A 17,430-nucleotide genomic window follows, 5' to 3' on the forward strand; every position below is an offset into this window, starting at 1 on the left:
GTATACCATATTGGTATCTTATAATACTAGAAGTCTTTTTTGCTGCTTATACTTTTATTGATTTTTCAATATTTTATTATCATTTCTATTCTAACTAGTATATATGAGATTTAGTGGCCATAGATTATGTGTCTTTGCTCCATAATTGGTTGTGTTACTACTAATGGTAGAGTGTGTAGTGATATTTGTAGGGAAGGAGATCAAGGTTTGCATGACAATCACGTGTTGATTCTTAGAATCTGATTATGTAATTTATGGTGCTCAGCAGCAGTCAGTGTGATATTCAGTGAATTAGATCAAGTGACAACTGATATTATTTCAGTTTAATAATTAAATTTAAAACATGAGAAAAAAGACAAAAGGTATATTATACTAGTTATATTAAAAAAAGGTGAAAAAATATTTACTATATTAATTATTTTTTCTTATTGTATAAAAAAAGAATAATAAAAAATAGTGAAAACAGTAAATGAAATCAGATTATGAAGAGAAAAAGAATATAAAAAAAAGAAGTTAAATAAAATTAGAAAAGGAAAAAAAAAATAAGAAGAAAACGAGAAAAAAGAAAAGGAGAAAAGGAAAAAAAAGAAAAAAAGAAAGAAAAGAAGCATAGAAATAAAAAAGAATTGGAGAATAAAGAAAAAATTTCCCAAAAAAACTACAATGAGTAGGAAATGTAATTAGTTTATGAGTAGAAAAACAAATGGATAGTAAGGGTAAATAATTGTATTTTTATGGGTAACTGTGTCAAAATCCAAAAGCAATAGGCTTTGTGATTCCATTCCAACGAAAAGCCCCCAACCAGCTAGTCCCACACCGACCAAACCATAAAGCTCTCTTCCGTTTATATGGCAAAAGCTCAACAAAGGACTTCGTCCCTTCGGGGACATCCGATAAAATTGGAACGATACAGAGAAGATTAGCATGGCCCCTGCGCAAGGATGACACGCACAAATCGAGAAATGGTCCAAATTTTTTTTGGCATTGCCCCTATCTCAGATTTTTTAGGGTTTTGTTCGGACCTTCAATCTGAGGTCCGTTTCTTTCTTTCTTCGTTTTTCTATTTTTATTTTTTCAATTCTAGTAATTTCAATATTTTATTGGCTCTATTAGTTATCTAAAAATAAATTCATACATATTACTCAAACATATATATAGACACATCTATATTAAAATAATCGTAATATTAAAAGAGTAAAATAATGTGCATGAAAAACAGAAATCAAAATACACAATCCTTCAACTCTAGTTTAGGTCAACAATTATTATTTATTAATTTAGCATATTTTGTTATATAATTGATGGGCGTTCTACCTAATCCCTAGCACAATCTGTTGTTATTTTTTTTTTCGTGATTTTATTTAACTATGTAATGAAGGCTAAAAAAAAGGTTGAGCTATGTAGAAACCAAATCGACCAAAAAGTAGGCGTAAACCAAATCGGCCAAAAAGTAGGCATCCAGAATTTGACCCAAAGTCAACTATGTAGCATTAATGTGTGCGTTGTTTAAATGAAAAAAAAAAAAGCCCCAGGTAATTTACAATTATATACTTAAATTATACAAATAATTAAAGTTATAAAAATCGATCAACGTTTCAAAGATATTTTTTTAGCCTAATATATATAACCAATGAGTATTTATAAATATCGGCTACGAAAAATAAACCGTGAATTTGGTGGGCTATTTGTGTAAAGATCCCGTAAAGAAGTGCAGTTCTCGACGGGCTTAATGTTTTTCAGCCCATCTTGTAATGGACTATAAAAAAACACTCAACTAAACGAGCAAAGGAATAGGCTTTACTGATTCCATTCCAACGAAAAGCCCCCAACCAGCTAGTCCCACACCGACCAAAACATAAAGCTCTCTTCCGTTTATATGGCAAAAGCTCAACAAAGGAGTTCGTCCCTTCGGGGACATCCGATAAAATTGGAACGATACAGAGAAGATTAGCATGGCCCATGCGCAAGGATGACACGCACAAATCGAGAAATGGTCCAAATTTTTTTTTTCTCCTGCTAGGGTTTCGTTGGAACCTTCAATCTGAGGTCAGTTTCTTTCTTTCTCCTTCAATCTGAAGAAAGTTTCTTTCTTTCTTCGTTTTCTTTATTGTCCCTCTTTGTTTCTGTAAATGTTCAAATAACAGGTAGTTATTGAAGTAATTATATGAATAATTTGTCCGTTTAGAGAATTATAAGCTGAGCTGTCCTTGCTATTGATTATTGAATGTTTTCTATGTCAGTAAAGCAGCTATTTCACGTTTTCCTGACAGTAAAACAACTATTCAGATAGCTGCTACTCCTCGCTTCCATGAGCGAATAAATCATATAGAAATTGATTGTCATTTTATTAGACAAAATGTGCGAGAAAGGATCACCCAAATTGAGTATTTTTACAGCCATTGTACCTGGTTTAGTGAAACTTAAGGCTCGGTTACAGATGTGGAAGGAAAAAGGCTCACTCAGCTCATGGGCTACCTGGCAATAGCTCTATCAGACAATGCTCAGAAAATACGTAAGCTCCTCTGTCAAAGCAACAATACTAGTAGCCGTTATGCACTAATCTCATAATTTTTTTGGTATGACTAATGCCCAAGGAGTCAAGGACAACATTTATGTATGTAGCACAACCTAAGTTGTGCGAACTCTTCGATTTGGGTGCCGTCCCCGTCCGGATATGGGACGAATACGGGGACGGGATACGTCCCGGATACGGTCAACTGACTTCGGACACTTTGACCGGAGTCCATCGACAAATTTGGGAGAAATATTGAGATTTTGATTTCTCAAAATCAAAAATAAAACAAATTTAGAACAATGAAAGAATAATGTCCATCTTGGAGAATGAAAGATTGAGTTGTATAATATTCATGTAAGTTTTTCACAAAATATCTCTCAAAATTTACAATATTTTATAGCTCTATTTTTTATTAGCCGAATCCCCGCACCCGTATCCATATCCGGATGCACCCCTAAATCTTAAAATTTAGATTTTGCCGAATCTGATACTCGGATCCGTCCCCGTATCGGATACCCGCACCCGAGTCCGAGCAACTTAAAGCTCAACCATACAAGAACAGCCACAATTTATAAGAACCCTGTAAACTTCCGTTTGAGCGGCGCAGGAAGGGTTGATTTTACTAGCTTGGACCTTTAAGCCTCACTCTTCTTTCGATCCTTCTATGATCTAACAAGGGCACTATGTATTGTTACACCAGTCGTTAGTAAACCTAGTTTTACTTGTCCAAGCAAGCGTAAACGCTTGCGTTTGTGTTCTGTAAACTATGTAGACATGCAGCAGATGCTGTCTAGTCAACAATGCCAGTACTAGCTTGGATCTTCGGAGACATTCAGCACACGGAACTATTTTTTTACTCGCACGTCGGTCTTTGTTATCTGTGTGTTGCCTTTTCATCTTCTCAATCATTAGCCACATAGTTTATCCCATGAGCTAGTTAAGCCAATGCAGTTTTGGCCCCACATCCAACTCCCGATTTGTTTGTTCTTGGATTACTGGTGATATTTATTCAATAGGATGAGAAGCTCATTTCTTCTATTTTATAATACTGCCAAACAAGCCCTTAATTTACCAATGTGTCACCCCAAGCATTTACAATTGATCTAGTTGAATATATTGAGAACTTTACTGCAGATTGTTGGTCTAGTTACTCTCAAGAATCGGAACAGTGATGTGAGTAGGGATAATCCGACTGAAGTGAGCACTGTTTAGTTGATCAAAGATCATCTTTACAAACCCTCCTTTTAATTTGAACATCTTTCTCAAATTGAAATGAAATCTTAGTTGCAGATGCTAGTCCCAGCTGAACTACTTATGATGCACCATTTCGTTTCCTGGAATTTATTTTCATATAATTTGGCTGATTCTGCTCAAGTTACTATTACATGTTGCTGTAGTGATATAGCTTTCTCATGGGTTTATTTCAAGAAATTAGTTTTACGGCTTTTAATCACAAGAGATATTACTTATTTCTATAACCACAAAACTTACCAACTGAAACAATTTAGGAAAAATGTGGACACTCTCTATTGTGCTCTAAACACCAAAATAGTCACGTTAAGTGATATGGATAGTTCCCTGAATAATATAATTTCAAATCTACAAATAATCTGAATTCATAACTCTTCCAGTTCAGCTCTACATTTTCTGTTTGTTAGATTCTTATCAAGGTTGTACAAATCTGGTAACCAATTCCCTAGGAACTCAGTTATTCTTAAAATTCATTGTAGGAGAAAGTGTCTAGATTTTGATAAGAAAAGAAAGATCATCTTGTGTTTAGCTTAAATCTTTTAATTCTATTATTATATTTTATATAAAGGCCTAAATCTTCTAATCTTTTCCAAATGTTTTGTCACTTTCCAACTGTGAATTGCTAATTAGTAAACTACACTTCTGAGGTATTAGGGAGGAGTATGTTTATACAATAAAAAAAGAAAAAGTAATATAGTGCTTGAAAAAGAACGCAAAATTGGAAGTAGATGAAGTAGTTTATAAAGGAACAAGTGCAGTATTTCATGTGTTTCATCCTAGTATAGTCCACAAGCAGCCCATTTGGTAAAAGGCCTTTCAGAAAAGCTCAACTAAACAAGAAAAGGAAGGAAGATGCTTTTTCCGGTTTTATCCCAACGAGCCCCCCAAACTATTGGAGCGGATAAAATTGGAAACATAGAAGATTAGCATGGCCCTGTCACAAGGGTTGACATGCACAAGCTGAGAAGTGGTTCAAATTCTTTACTCCAATCCCCCAATTTGTTAAGGTTTTGTGGAACCTTCAATCTGAGATATGTTTCTTTCTTTCTTTTTTTTCTTTCTTTTTTCGTTGTCCCTCGTTGTTTATGTAAATTGTTAAAAGCTTCTTGTTTTAACAATATTGATTGAAGTGCTGTGAATTTTTATGCTCCATAGTAAATTGCGAATATTTATTGAGCTGATTTTTTAATGTGCAATTTGTGTCAGCTTAATGTCAAGTTCTTTGTTAAATCGGGTGAATGAGTCCTTTGAGCATATTATTTGATATTTAAACAGAAGATAGTGTTAAAACGTTGGAAGTAGATTTGTGTTATTGGTACTGGAAATAGAGTAATGAAGGGTGATAATTTCTGTCATGATTGTTGTTGGTTACCTAAATCAGGGTTTAAGTTTAGAAATAGGCAAGAAGATGTGATTATAACAATGCAAGTTAATATGGTGGCTTGAACTCTTCATTTTGCTATGTGGACACTTTCAAAATTCACTAGAGCTATTCTAAAACTTGAATTCATGCGCTTCGATCCATGTCAGGGCTCAGTTACAGATGTGGAGGAAAGGGGGTGGGGGTGGGGGGGATCAGTTTAGTACTTTGTTCTGGTTTTCATGCCACCAACATCTAAGTGATTTGAAGGGTTGGGTTTGATCTGTTAGCCATGTACGCAAAGTTGATGAAAAGGTGTTTGGAGATAAAATCTGTGTGAAGAAGTTCAGCTATGGCGGTTATTGAATCAGAGATGTGAGAGGAAGAAGAAGAAAGGAGAAGCAGAAGCAGACGGTTACTTCATTCTGCTGAGAAAAATATGTGTACTGTTACATTGAGCTTAGACTAGGATACTATTTATACACTCTACTAATTGTAACTAATCTAACTACTTACTATGGTAAAGTATATGCCTAACTACTCTACTAACTGTAGTTTAGTTAAATAAATGAGAGCTACTTCTCTCAACAATCTGTACCCCTTGGCTTCTGCTTATCGAAGAATATATCAACAGGAGATGGTTAGTGTTTCATTCTCTGTTTATGCATCATTGGCTTATTGCCTAGCTTAGCAACTTGCTGCTTCTTTAAGAAGAATTTCTTTCTTGAGGCACCCTTTCCCTAGCAGCCTCTTGGTTTCATTCTTTACAATTGAACCAGGCCAGTAGCTGCTGCTGGCTTTCGAACAGCTGTAGCATCGACGGATAGAGCAAAGAGTCCTCAAACTTCAAACATTTCTTTATCTTTTTTCCTATTTTGGAAAACAAGCGCTAGGAGGACAGTAAAAGTTATGACCATGTTTAGCCTTCTAGATGGTAGGTTGCAACAGAATTACCTGCAAATGCGCTATTCCGCTTACTCAGGAACATGTTGCTGAAGTACATTGTCTCCGTCTTGCTTTTAGAACACACCAAGTTGGTCGTTCGCTGTAAGTGTGATATTCGTTTCATGTATATCTTCTCCTTATCGTGCTAATTTTATCTGATGTACCCGAAGGGACTATTTGTTTCTCTATATGCATGCATATGCCCAGAGTATAATCTTACTGTTGCTTGGAAAGTATTGCGACATCCATCAAGTTCTGAGAGACTAGCTGTTAATGTGTTGAATATCTTGATTGGTTGTTGGACATAGTTTGAAGTATGATAGTCAAAGTTAAATACTAAAAGCTCCCATCAATTTTCAAGAAAGGGACCTTTTGACAAGAAATGTCATCTTTGGTCCTTCGTTCAGTCATTGAGGTGATAAGGCTGCTTTCATTTCAAGGCACCAACCATCATCGTACAAAGTGCAGTTTAACGAACATCCAAACTTTCCAAAATGTTCTTGTAACTCACCACAAACTCTTATTAAAGCAAGGTAATTGCTCTTATTTTACCTGACAAAAGGGGCAGCCCGGTGCACAAAGCATCTCGCATGCACACGAGATTCCAAGAAAGGCCGCACCTAAGAGGTGTGATGTTGACAACTTACTTTTAATGCAAACACTATTGGTTGCTTCCACGACTTGAAACCGTAATATATATTGTTCTTATTTTATGTGACAGTGAAAAAGAAAATCATATTTTGACAGTCGAAGACATCAAAAGCCGTTAGCTTCAACTCTCAAGATGGATTGAAGTTCGAAAAGGGTACAATAAGGTTCTCTAAAATTTCCATCTTACGTTGAAAAGTTAGCCAGATTGAAATCCGAATAGGGTACAATATAAATGAGCTGATGTGACAGCGAAAAGACTTTAGGATAATTTAGATGATGTGACTATTATAATTTACAAAAGATCCTGCGAGAGCATTTTACATACAACAAATAGCTTGAATATTAGACCTCTCCTTTGAGTCAAATCATTCTTTTCCTTTACACTTCATAATTTTCCAAGCTTGCACCTTCATTCTTCATTTTTTCTCTAACTCTCTTCAAACAAAAAACCTTCTCCTTTTGCATAATGGCTTCTTCCTCAAAGCATACCAGTTCTTCAAAGAACAAGAAAAAGACAGAGGCGGAGGCGTATCTAGGAGGAGTTCCATGGGGCACGTGAACCCATGCTCCCCTTCCTAAATTATACTATATAGTAGTGTTATATTTTCTAAAATATATATATGCACCCATGCACAAAATATTATAGGATGTGATGGTTATTTGGTGTACCTTTCTAAGTGAGGTTGTGAGTTCAAATCTTATGTATGTCTTGTTATTTTTTTTTCCAGTTTTTTAGAACTAGACGGCCATGGGAGATGGGCGTGTGCAGTGTCACTTTTTGCGCATTAATTAGTACTATTTTCTTTTATTTCTTTTTTTTTTGTTTGGTCTATTCTTTCAAAATTTTCAAGCATTGAAATTCCTATTCTTCTTTTCTCACTATAGAATCTTATATGATTAAACAAAAATGTGTATGTTAAAACAAGTAGAGGTGTACGATGTAGCATATAGTCAATGGGTTCAACTGATCCCAATATTTTTAACATGAAAAATAGATATAGATGTAAGAAAATTACTAGTAAAAAAAAAGTTAATTTTGAACTTATAATTCCAAAAATATAATGGGTGGAAAATAGTAAGAAGTAAAGGTTTAACCCGTAAAATTTATATCTCTCTTCTTAATAGTGCACCCATCCTGTAAAATTTATCTCTCTCTTCTTAATGCTCCTAAACGCACACGCAAGTATACGCGGTCGTCAAGTAATAAAGGGACTAAAAGTCGGATGTCGATCCCACGAGGACTTGTGATTAACCATTAACTAAATTAGACTATCCTGATTATCTAAACAAGAATTAAACGTAGAAGTAATTGATTTTAAACTAATTAAATAAAGAATATAAATAATGAACTTTAAATAGAGGAAGAGCAGATTTTTATAATATCAATGTAATGAAAACGATCTAGGGTTATGGGCTATCTAACATTCCTATTGTATTCTTCAATTGGATTGACTAACTAATTTATCTAGTTTATTGGTTGACAGGGTTAATATTGCTCATAAGAATCTGTCGAGTTCTTACTCGCCTATTCAAGCTAACCTAACGCCTATATGTCCCATGGAGTTAAAATCAACAAGAACGTATTTATAATTCCTGTATTTCAACCAAGCAAGGCAATTAGGTATATGTCTATCCTAATTGCGAATTCGTTCCCCGATGCCCAGGTTCAAGAACTTGCTCTACTCAATCCTATATGCAATCAAGAATTCCCACTTTCGAGTTCAACTCTAGATTCGTAGATAGTATTCAATTGGTGATCAAGCAATCAAATAATTACGTGCAGGATTAAATAAATAAACCAATATGATAAACTAAGAAATCAAAATCAATATCCGAATAACAATAGTCATGAAAGAACCACAACCCTAGAACGTGAAGCTTAGCTCCACATAGACATGGTAGCAAAACAATAAATCATACAGAGAAACATAAAAATTACTAAGTTGGTGGAAGAAAAGATGAAACCCGCAACGGCGGCTCCGTGCTTGTGTTTTTCTCTCAAAAACGTCCTCCTCCCTTTTTCTTGCCAAAAGTCCCCTAAAAATTAGTGTTTAATGACTATTTATAAGTGTAGGAAAAAAACTAGGTAAAATAACCAAGTCCAAAACTAAAAAGGAGATAACATTTCCTCCAGACTTCCAATTTTACCCCTGACAATTCTTTTCCGGAACTGGGACTAGCGCGAACGCGCTACTGTTCGCGCTAGTCTCCTGACATTCTGCCTCCCGCTTCTGGACTAGCGCGAACGCGCTAGACCTCGCGCTAGACTTCGCGCTAGTTCAGGCCATTTTTCTTCAATTCTTTGTCTAGTCTTTGCGCGCACTCAGCTCCGAGGGATATTTCTTGCTCCAAATTAGCTCCAATCTCAACTTTAAGGCATCACATAGGCTCCTCGTCATCTTCTCCAATTGTTTTGTGCATTTTGTTCCAGAATCCCATCTTTAAAGTACCTACACATAAAATAAACTCAATTAAGCACGATTGTATTACAATTTAGCATTAAAACATCAAAATGTAAAGTAAGTAATGCACTAAAAATATGGAATTATAGCCAAACATCACTACCCCACACTTAAGCGTTGCTCGTCCTCGAGTCAACCAACACTTTACTCTATCTTTCAGCACTTTGTTTTTACACAATTGAGGTACACTATACCAATGATCATGGTTAATAGCAACAATTAAACTTTAGCATATGCAATCACATACACTTCCCTTTTTCTTATGCCAACTTCCAAAATATTCAAACAAAGACAACATGCTCATAACAATCCTAGCCTCAAAAACCGACTCAATGTCACAATGCACTCATGGCTTGAACACCCAACATCCTAGAGAAGTCTAATAATGTTACCTATCCTTCGTGAAACCATGTGCCCTCACAACCAAGGCAAGAGAGTAAGTTGAATCCACACATTCGAATCTCATGATCAAATATATTTTAAGGACTCGATTATATGCAAAGAAAATATCGCTCACCCTCACAAAAGAAGTCACATGCATGTAATTGGTACCATAGACTTGCCCTTAATGTAAATCTCTACTAATGTAGACTTGCTCGATCTACAATCAATTAGGTCTTTTTCATGGTTGTAATGTGGGCTAAGGGACGGGTAGGATATATTTAGGAATAGTGACTAACCCTCCTAAGCACTTTAACACATCACATAATCAACTTTAAGCGCAAATTCTTCAACACCACTTCAATTTTACAAATAATATCACCCCAAAAATGCTCCCTTCTTCTTTAAGCACTACATTAATTCATACCCATTAGCAAGACAAGACAACAATTTATTCATCTCTATTTTTTTTCTATTTTTTATTCAGATTATTCTTTTTTTTTTCAATTTTCGCTAGTGGTGTATTATTTTGAAAAAATAAGTGCACCTTTCTTCCTTTTATTGGTTTCACTCAAAAGCCACCCCACACTTAGTTCCTTCTTACTTCTTTTAGCGTTCAGCTCACAATTAAAAGTGCTTTAAGAGGAAAAGGGATCAAAACAATGTCAATTAAGAAGAAAAAGGGTATAGGCTTGTAATGTGGGTGCCAAATAAAAGTCTATAGGCTCAAAAGGGTTAATTAGGAATAAATTTTATTTGTCGTAAGCAATTAAGCTCAAAAAGATCAAAGAAAGCCTAAAATCATTTTTCAAACCGAGCGTCACCTAAAATTTCGCTTCGACTCACAAACCGGACAAGTTCTAGGCTCAATCACAATAACATGAACTACATAAAACCTCACTTCTCACATGGCACATGACTCACTAAGGATGGTCCCATTCCGACTCTCAAAAAAATGCAAGTATTCACGGAGCCGCAAGATATTAAGCATTAAGCACAGAGTGAATACAAGTCAAGAAAATGAGACATAGGCGCCACAGAACATGCTATCCAATATATAAAGACATCAAGACTAATATCAAAATATAGGGAAGATACTACATATGCCAATGCCTAAATATGTTACTATCAAACAAGTCAAGGCGCCTAGGTTTATCTCATCTTTCTTCCTCCAATTTATTCCCTAAACTACTCTAAAAGAAAAAACTACCCGGTTCAAACTACATCCCATGGAAAAGAACCGAGGCACAAAGAAAAACCACGGGGGATTATTACTACCTAAAGAAAGCTAAAAGACATATTTTTGTGTTTTTATTTTAGACTTTAATCCCTCAAGAAAGCTGTCCACAAAATTCATCGTCGGGAAAAGTCCAATTTTTTCGAATTTTTGTTTTTGTTTTTGTTTGTTTTGTTGTTTTTTTAAAAAAAAATTACTACACTAAGAACGAGTACTATAACTAAGCTAACATAGCACAGAAAATCACCCAGACAATCTCCTCACCCCACACTTAAAATTGTGCAATGTCCTCAATGCACACTAAAAATAACAAGAGGGTAAAAGAGACTCCCTGGTAGGCCAAAGGCCGAAGCATTAGCAGCTCACGGGATACTCAAACTTCTCCCAGGTACAGTCCTTTGTGCGGGCACCCCACACTAAGTTCTAACCACATGGCTCACTTTTGCACACTTCCTGTGGCTTTGCTCCCTATGCTCAAAATCCTACAAAATAAAACAACACTACAAAAATAATACAATAAGAAAAAAAATCAAAAATAAAAAGAAAGCAGTAAAGCTGGGTTGCCTCCCAACAAGCGCCTAATTTAACGTCGCGGCACGACGTGAACCACTTTTTCCTCCACCTTGAACTTATAAATTGTACCCCTAACATGGCATCCAGTCTGCGGCTATGCTCCAGTGGTGGGGCTATAATGATAACCAGGCCAAGTAATAATTTTTTCACTATGCACTTCTTGGCCTTTAGATGGGGAATATAATTTTTGCTTTCTGGCACAACAAATTCAAGAATATAGGCACTCTCATCATCACTCTTTGACTCCCCCATAGGCTCAAATGGCTTGATTAATATCTGACTATCTAAACACAATGTAAAAAATGATTGGAATGAGGTTTATTGCACCCTAACTCATGAATTGTACTATTATTTACATCCCCATATATACACACACTCAAGTCTCCCAAAGTAATGTTATCTACTCTCTCACATGACTCTAGAGCACTCTTCTCAATATTGGCACCCTCAAGAAAAACATGGTCTAGTGATTGGTATTCTCGTTTAGCTCCTCAATTTAGTCTAGAAGATTTTTTTCAGCTTTACACAACTCATTATTAAATTGTTGGGCGTTACATGCATCAACCTTTGCACTCAAATCTGCATCTAAGTTATGTACAACCAAGCCAAAATTATCAATTTTATGTGCAAGTTCATCTCTCTCCTTAGACCAATCATTTACCAACGTTGTTAGAAGACACGCCGTTCCTCATATTCCGTTAATCGAGAATATCCGTCCCAATACCAACCCTTACTTCCATATTCAAATTCAAACCTCCCAGAGTTCAAGTCATGACAAGCCCAAAAAGATGGGCCATAAAAGTCTTCCTTCAACCAAGAGTCTTCATCAATAACCTTATCTCCAAATATTTTATCCCCAGATGTCATGTTGAGAGAACTAGAAACACACTAAGAGAAAAGTCAAACAGTTGTAAAATTAAAAATATTTAAAAAAAAGAGAAGAAAAAGAAAAAAAATACCTTGTAGAGATAAAAGTAAAAGTCTAATTTAGAAAAATAGTCAATTTCTAATTCCCCGGCAACGACGCCAAAAACTTGTTGCTCCCAAAAGCACACACAAGTATACGCGGTCGTCAAGTAATAAAGTGACTAAAAGTCGGATGTCGATCCCACGAGGACTTGTGATTAACCATTAACTAAATTAGACTATCCTGATTATCTAAACAAGAATTAAACCTAGAAGTAATTGATTCTAAATTAATTAAATAAAGAATATAAATAATGAACTTTAAACAGAGGAAGAGCAGATTTTTATGATATCAATGTAATGAAAACGATCTAGGGTTATGGGCTATCTAACATTCCTATTGTATTCTTCAATTGAATTGACTAACTAATTTATCTAGTTTATTGGTTGATAGGGTTAATATTGCTCATAAGAATCTGTCGAGTTCTTACTCGCCTATTCAAGCTAACCTAACGCCTATATGTCTATGGAGTTAGAATCAACAAGAACGCATTTATAATTCCTGTATTTCAACCAAGCAAGGCAATTAGGTATATGTCTATCCTAATTGCGAATCCGTTCCCCGATGCCCAGGTTCAAGAACTTGCTCTACTCAATCCTATATGCAATCTAGAATTCCCACTTTCGAGTTCAACTCTAGATTCGTAGATAGTATTCAATTGTGATCAAGCAATCAAATAATTACGTGCAGGATTAAATAAATAAACCAATATGATAAACTAAGAAATCAAAATCAATATCCGTTAAATAATAGTCATGAAAGAACCACAACCCTAGAACGTGAAGCTTAGCTCCATATAGACATGGTAGCAAAACAACAAATCATACAAAGAAACATAAAAATTACTAAGTTGGTGGAAGAAAAGATGAAACCCGACTTCCATGGCGGCTCGGTGCTTGTGTTTTCCTCTCAAAAACGTCCTCCTCCCTTTTTCTTGCCAAAAGTCCCCTAAAAATTAGTGTTTAATGACTATTTATATGTGTAGGAAAAAAACTAGGTGAAATAACCAAGTCCAAAACTAAAAAGGAGACAATATTTCCTCCAGACTTCCAATTTTACCCCTGACAATTCTTTTCCGGAACTGGGACTAGCGCGAACGCGCTACTGTTTGCGCTAGTCTCCTGACATTCTGCCTCCTGCTTCTGGACTAGCGCGAACGCGCTAGACCTCGCGCTAGACTTCGCGCTAGTTCAGGCCATTTTTCTTCAATTCTTTGTCTAGTCTTTGCCCGCACTCAGCTCCGAGGGCTATTTTGCTCCAAATTAGCTCCAATCTCAACTTTAAGGCATCACATAGGCTCCTCGTCATCTTCTCCAATTGTTTTGTGCATTTTGTTCCAAAATTCCATCTTCAAAGTACCTACACATAAAATAAACTCAATTAAGCACGACTGTATTACAATTTAGCATTAAAACATCAAAATGTAAAGTAAGTAATGCACTAAAAATATAGAATTATAGCCAAACATCAATGTGCCTCTAGACCGAGGATTCTGTTCCTCCAACAGTAGGCTCCATCTTCCCTAGAAGTCTTATTACCACAAAAAACTTTGAGGAAATTGTATTTCCACAGTTTCAAGTAGTTGACCAAAACAGCCTTTTGAGGATAATTAGCTTTTAGATTTTAACTTATTTGTTTGACGAACTTCTTTTATTCCATGACACATGGAATCAACTAAAAAAAAGCTTACACTCACTTTATATACTAAATCATACTATTAGGGCCTAGGGGTCGTTTGGTATAATGAATGACCAAAAATAACCTGGGTGGTTAGGTATAATGAATGACCAAAAATAATCTTAGGGCAAAAATTTAGTACCGTGTTATCCCTTGTTTGGTTATTAATTGTGGGATAAGTTATCCAGGATTAAAAATAATACCGAGATAACTTATACTTGCCAAATGGTAGAACAGTAATCCCAGGATAAGTTATCACATGATAAAGCAGTAAAATTGACAATCCCAAGATTAATACAATATACCAAAAAGTGAATAAGAAATAATACCAGAATAACTAAGTCCGACAAAACTAATCCCAGTAAAACTAATCCCTGCTGTCACGCCCCGAACCTGGGCCCGGACGTAACACGGCACTCGGTGCCTAACTACATGTGACCGAGCGAACCAACTGGCTGGCTGAATCAACATGTGATATCATAACATAAGAATGCGGAAGATAAACTAACACATGCTGATATACTGAAAGTCTGGATGATATAAATCAAAGTGCGGAAATACTAAAACAAGTCTGAAACATATATGTAGCCAACATTGCTTAACATGAAAAGCCTGAGACTCTGTCTAACTGTTACTCTAGTCTATGAAACCTCTAATGAAATACTAAAAACACTAACTGTCTGAAAATACTGAAGACTATAAGGTAATGATAATGCCCCCGGAAGAACTGGGGATCACCAAATAGCTGATACGAGAATCCTAGCGCTCTGAATCATCAACCTGTAAATCATTACCTGCATCGTGAGATGCAGGTCTCGGGCAAAAGGGACGTCAGTACATTTGAATTGCACTGGTATGTAAAGCAACTGAAAGAAAGAATTATAAATGCTGAAACTGAAACCAAGCTGATAATTGTGAATTTATAATTGATAACTGAAATGATAACTATTGAAACTAAAACTGAAATGATAACTGGTAACTGACGACTGATAACTGAACTGATAACTGGCGACTGAAATGATAACTGATAACTGAAATAATAACTGATAATTGAATTGAACAAAGGAAGTAAGGATATGAATACTCCCTCTTCTGATGATGAACCACCTGTTTATCTGAATAAATAAACCGTAGCCTCATGCCCTATATATATATATATATATATATATATATATATATATATATATATATATATATATATATATATATATATATATATGTATGGCACAACTGCGACCTCAGGCCCAAGTATACGTATACATAACTGCGACCTCAGGTCCAAAATGCATAAAGCATAAACTGCGGCCTCGAGCCCAAAGATGCATAAAGCATAAACTGCGGCCTCAGGCCCAAATACAGGTGTTCAACATTCAGGAACTGAGAATCAAATTGCAATACATGATAATGAAATACTGAATCACACTGAGTTACATGATACTGGAATACTGGATCACACTGATTACATAATATTGGAATACTGGATCACGCTGAGTTACATAATACTGGAATACTGGATCACACTGAGTTACATAATACTGGAATACTGAATGGGACTAGACTGAGACATGTATTCTTGAACTGATTATGAAAACTGAAACTTCAACTGTTTATGGCATACTGAGTAATCTATACTAAGTCTCGTGGGCATCAAACCCAAGTTTATATTGACTACGCACTGAGCTCACAACGTTCAGAATGAAAGTGGTGAACGAGTTATGAAGCTAGAGAATAGAAGTTCTGCAACTATTCAAGGAACTAGGCTAAACTATATTTTTGAGGCAATTAGTAACGTCGTAAAAGAAACGTAGTGTAGGGAGAATCATTAACGTTCCCAAACATAGAGAGTTAGCCCCACATACCTTAACTTCCTGCTCTTGAGCATAATGCAACATTCGCCAACCCTTTCAACTTTAATCTATATCAATACAAGTCAAAGGGATTCCAAATTAGCAACAATAGTCATGTTTTGGTCACTTAGGCATTTTATCAAACACTCGGTGGCATAAAGCTTCATAGCCCTTATAATGGTGTCTCTTCACCCAATAACCCATTCTCTTGCTCCTAGATAAATTCTAAAGTCTCAAATGGTTATAATCAACATTATTCTTTATTACCCATAAGGTAATCAACACCCATAACCAATAATAACCAATCAAAAAACCCAAACCTATCACCGTTCATGCTTTTCTATCAAACCCATCAACTCATATCTCATGAAATAGAGTCTATAATCATTAATTCAATGATGGAATCAATTAGAGGGCGAAGATATTACCTTTTTGACGTTCAATCTTCTTGAATTCGTGTTCTAGGGTTTCTTCTCTTAACAATGGTGTCCCAATCAAATATCTAATGATATGGAGGGTTTACCCATGTTAATAAGATGTTGGGAACTTGAAATTAACTTAGAATCACCATTAGAACTTACCTTAGGTGGTGGAGGGACCCTTAAGGAGTTAGGTTTTTTGATAGCTTTCCTTTCTAGAGCAAGTTTTTAGGTTTTGGGGCTGTGGGGGACGAAATAGGGCTAAAAAATGACTTCCCAAGTCGGCCACCGCGTCCCAGTAGGCCTGACCGCGGTCCCGACCGCGGTAAATCGCTGGAGCTCTGCCTCACGACCGCGGTCGCGGTCAAACGCGGCCGAACGCGGTGGTTACGCACCATTATGTAAAAAGGGCATAACTTTTTGCACAGAGCTCCGTTTGGGATCCACAATATATCATTAGAAAGCTATTTCAACGGCCTACAACTTTTAAGCTTTGTGTTTTCCCAAATTCCTTATAAACTTTCACTAAACCCTGCTGGAAGACGTACCTTCTGCAAACTTAGTCGAATCTTATGCACCTCATTTTCTATCTTGATTTTAAAACAACTATTTTCATCCATAATCATCCCGATAGGACTTCATATATAACCTTACTACTCCTTTAACTCATTCATACCTAATCCGAATGTGCGGGGTGTTACATTATCTCCCCCTTGGGATCATTCGTCCTCGAATGATTGTCTTGACTGTAACTTCTGCTAACTCCGGACCTTAAACGAGTCTGGTGCAAACATGAACTTTCATTAACACTTGCATACTAAACTGAATGACTACATGATTACTGAACTGTTGATCTACTGAACTTAATGACTGCTGCATTGACTGAGTATTGGTCTGCCATGGATACATGAATACAAAACTAACATGGATATTCGAATATTAAATTGGCACGAATATTTGAGTAATCTGAGTACTAAGCTGCCATGAATGTCTAAGTATTGGACTAACATGAGTAGCTGAGTATTGAGCTAACATGAGTATCTGAGTACTGAACTGACATGAGTATCTGAGTACTGAACTGACATGAGTATCTGAGTACTGAACTGACATGAGTATCTGAGTACTGAACTGACATGAGTATCTGA

The 17,430-nt window shown here is 36.0% G+C and overlaps 1 protein-coding gene and 1 long non-coding RNA gene across 2 annotated transcripts in view; one reads left to right on the forward strand and one right to left on the reverse strand.

The window, feature by feature from the left end:
* Positions 1-926, reverse strand: part of LOC109211819 — a 4,513-nt gene extending 3,587 nt beyond the window's left edge. The window contains exon 1 of the mRNA XM_019375402.1: positions 803-926. Coding sequence (XP_019230947.1) covers positions 803-926 — 124 coding nt within the window. The remainder of the gene's footprint in view (positions 1-802) is intronic.
* Positions 927-1,809: 883 nt separating this feature from the next.
* On the forward strand, positions 1,810-4,947 carry LOC109211825. The gene is made up of 2 exons (XR_002065778.1): positions 1,810-2,046; positions 2,397-4,947. It is a non-coding gene; the product is annotated as an uncharacterized LOC109211825 (long non-coding RNA).
* The last annotated feature ends 12,483 nt before the right edge of the window (positions 4,948-17,430 follow it).

The sequence above is a fragment of the Nicotiana attenuata genome, unplaced genomic scaffold (assembly GCF_001879085.1).
Source record: "Nicotiana attenuata strain UT unplaced genomic scaffold, NIATTr2, whole genome shotgun sequence".
NCBI lineage: Eukaryota > Viridiplantae > Streptophyta > Magnoliopsida > Solanales > Solanaceae > Nicotiana > Nicotiana attenuata.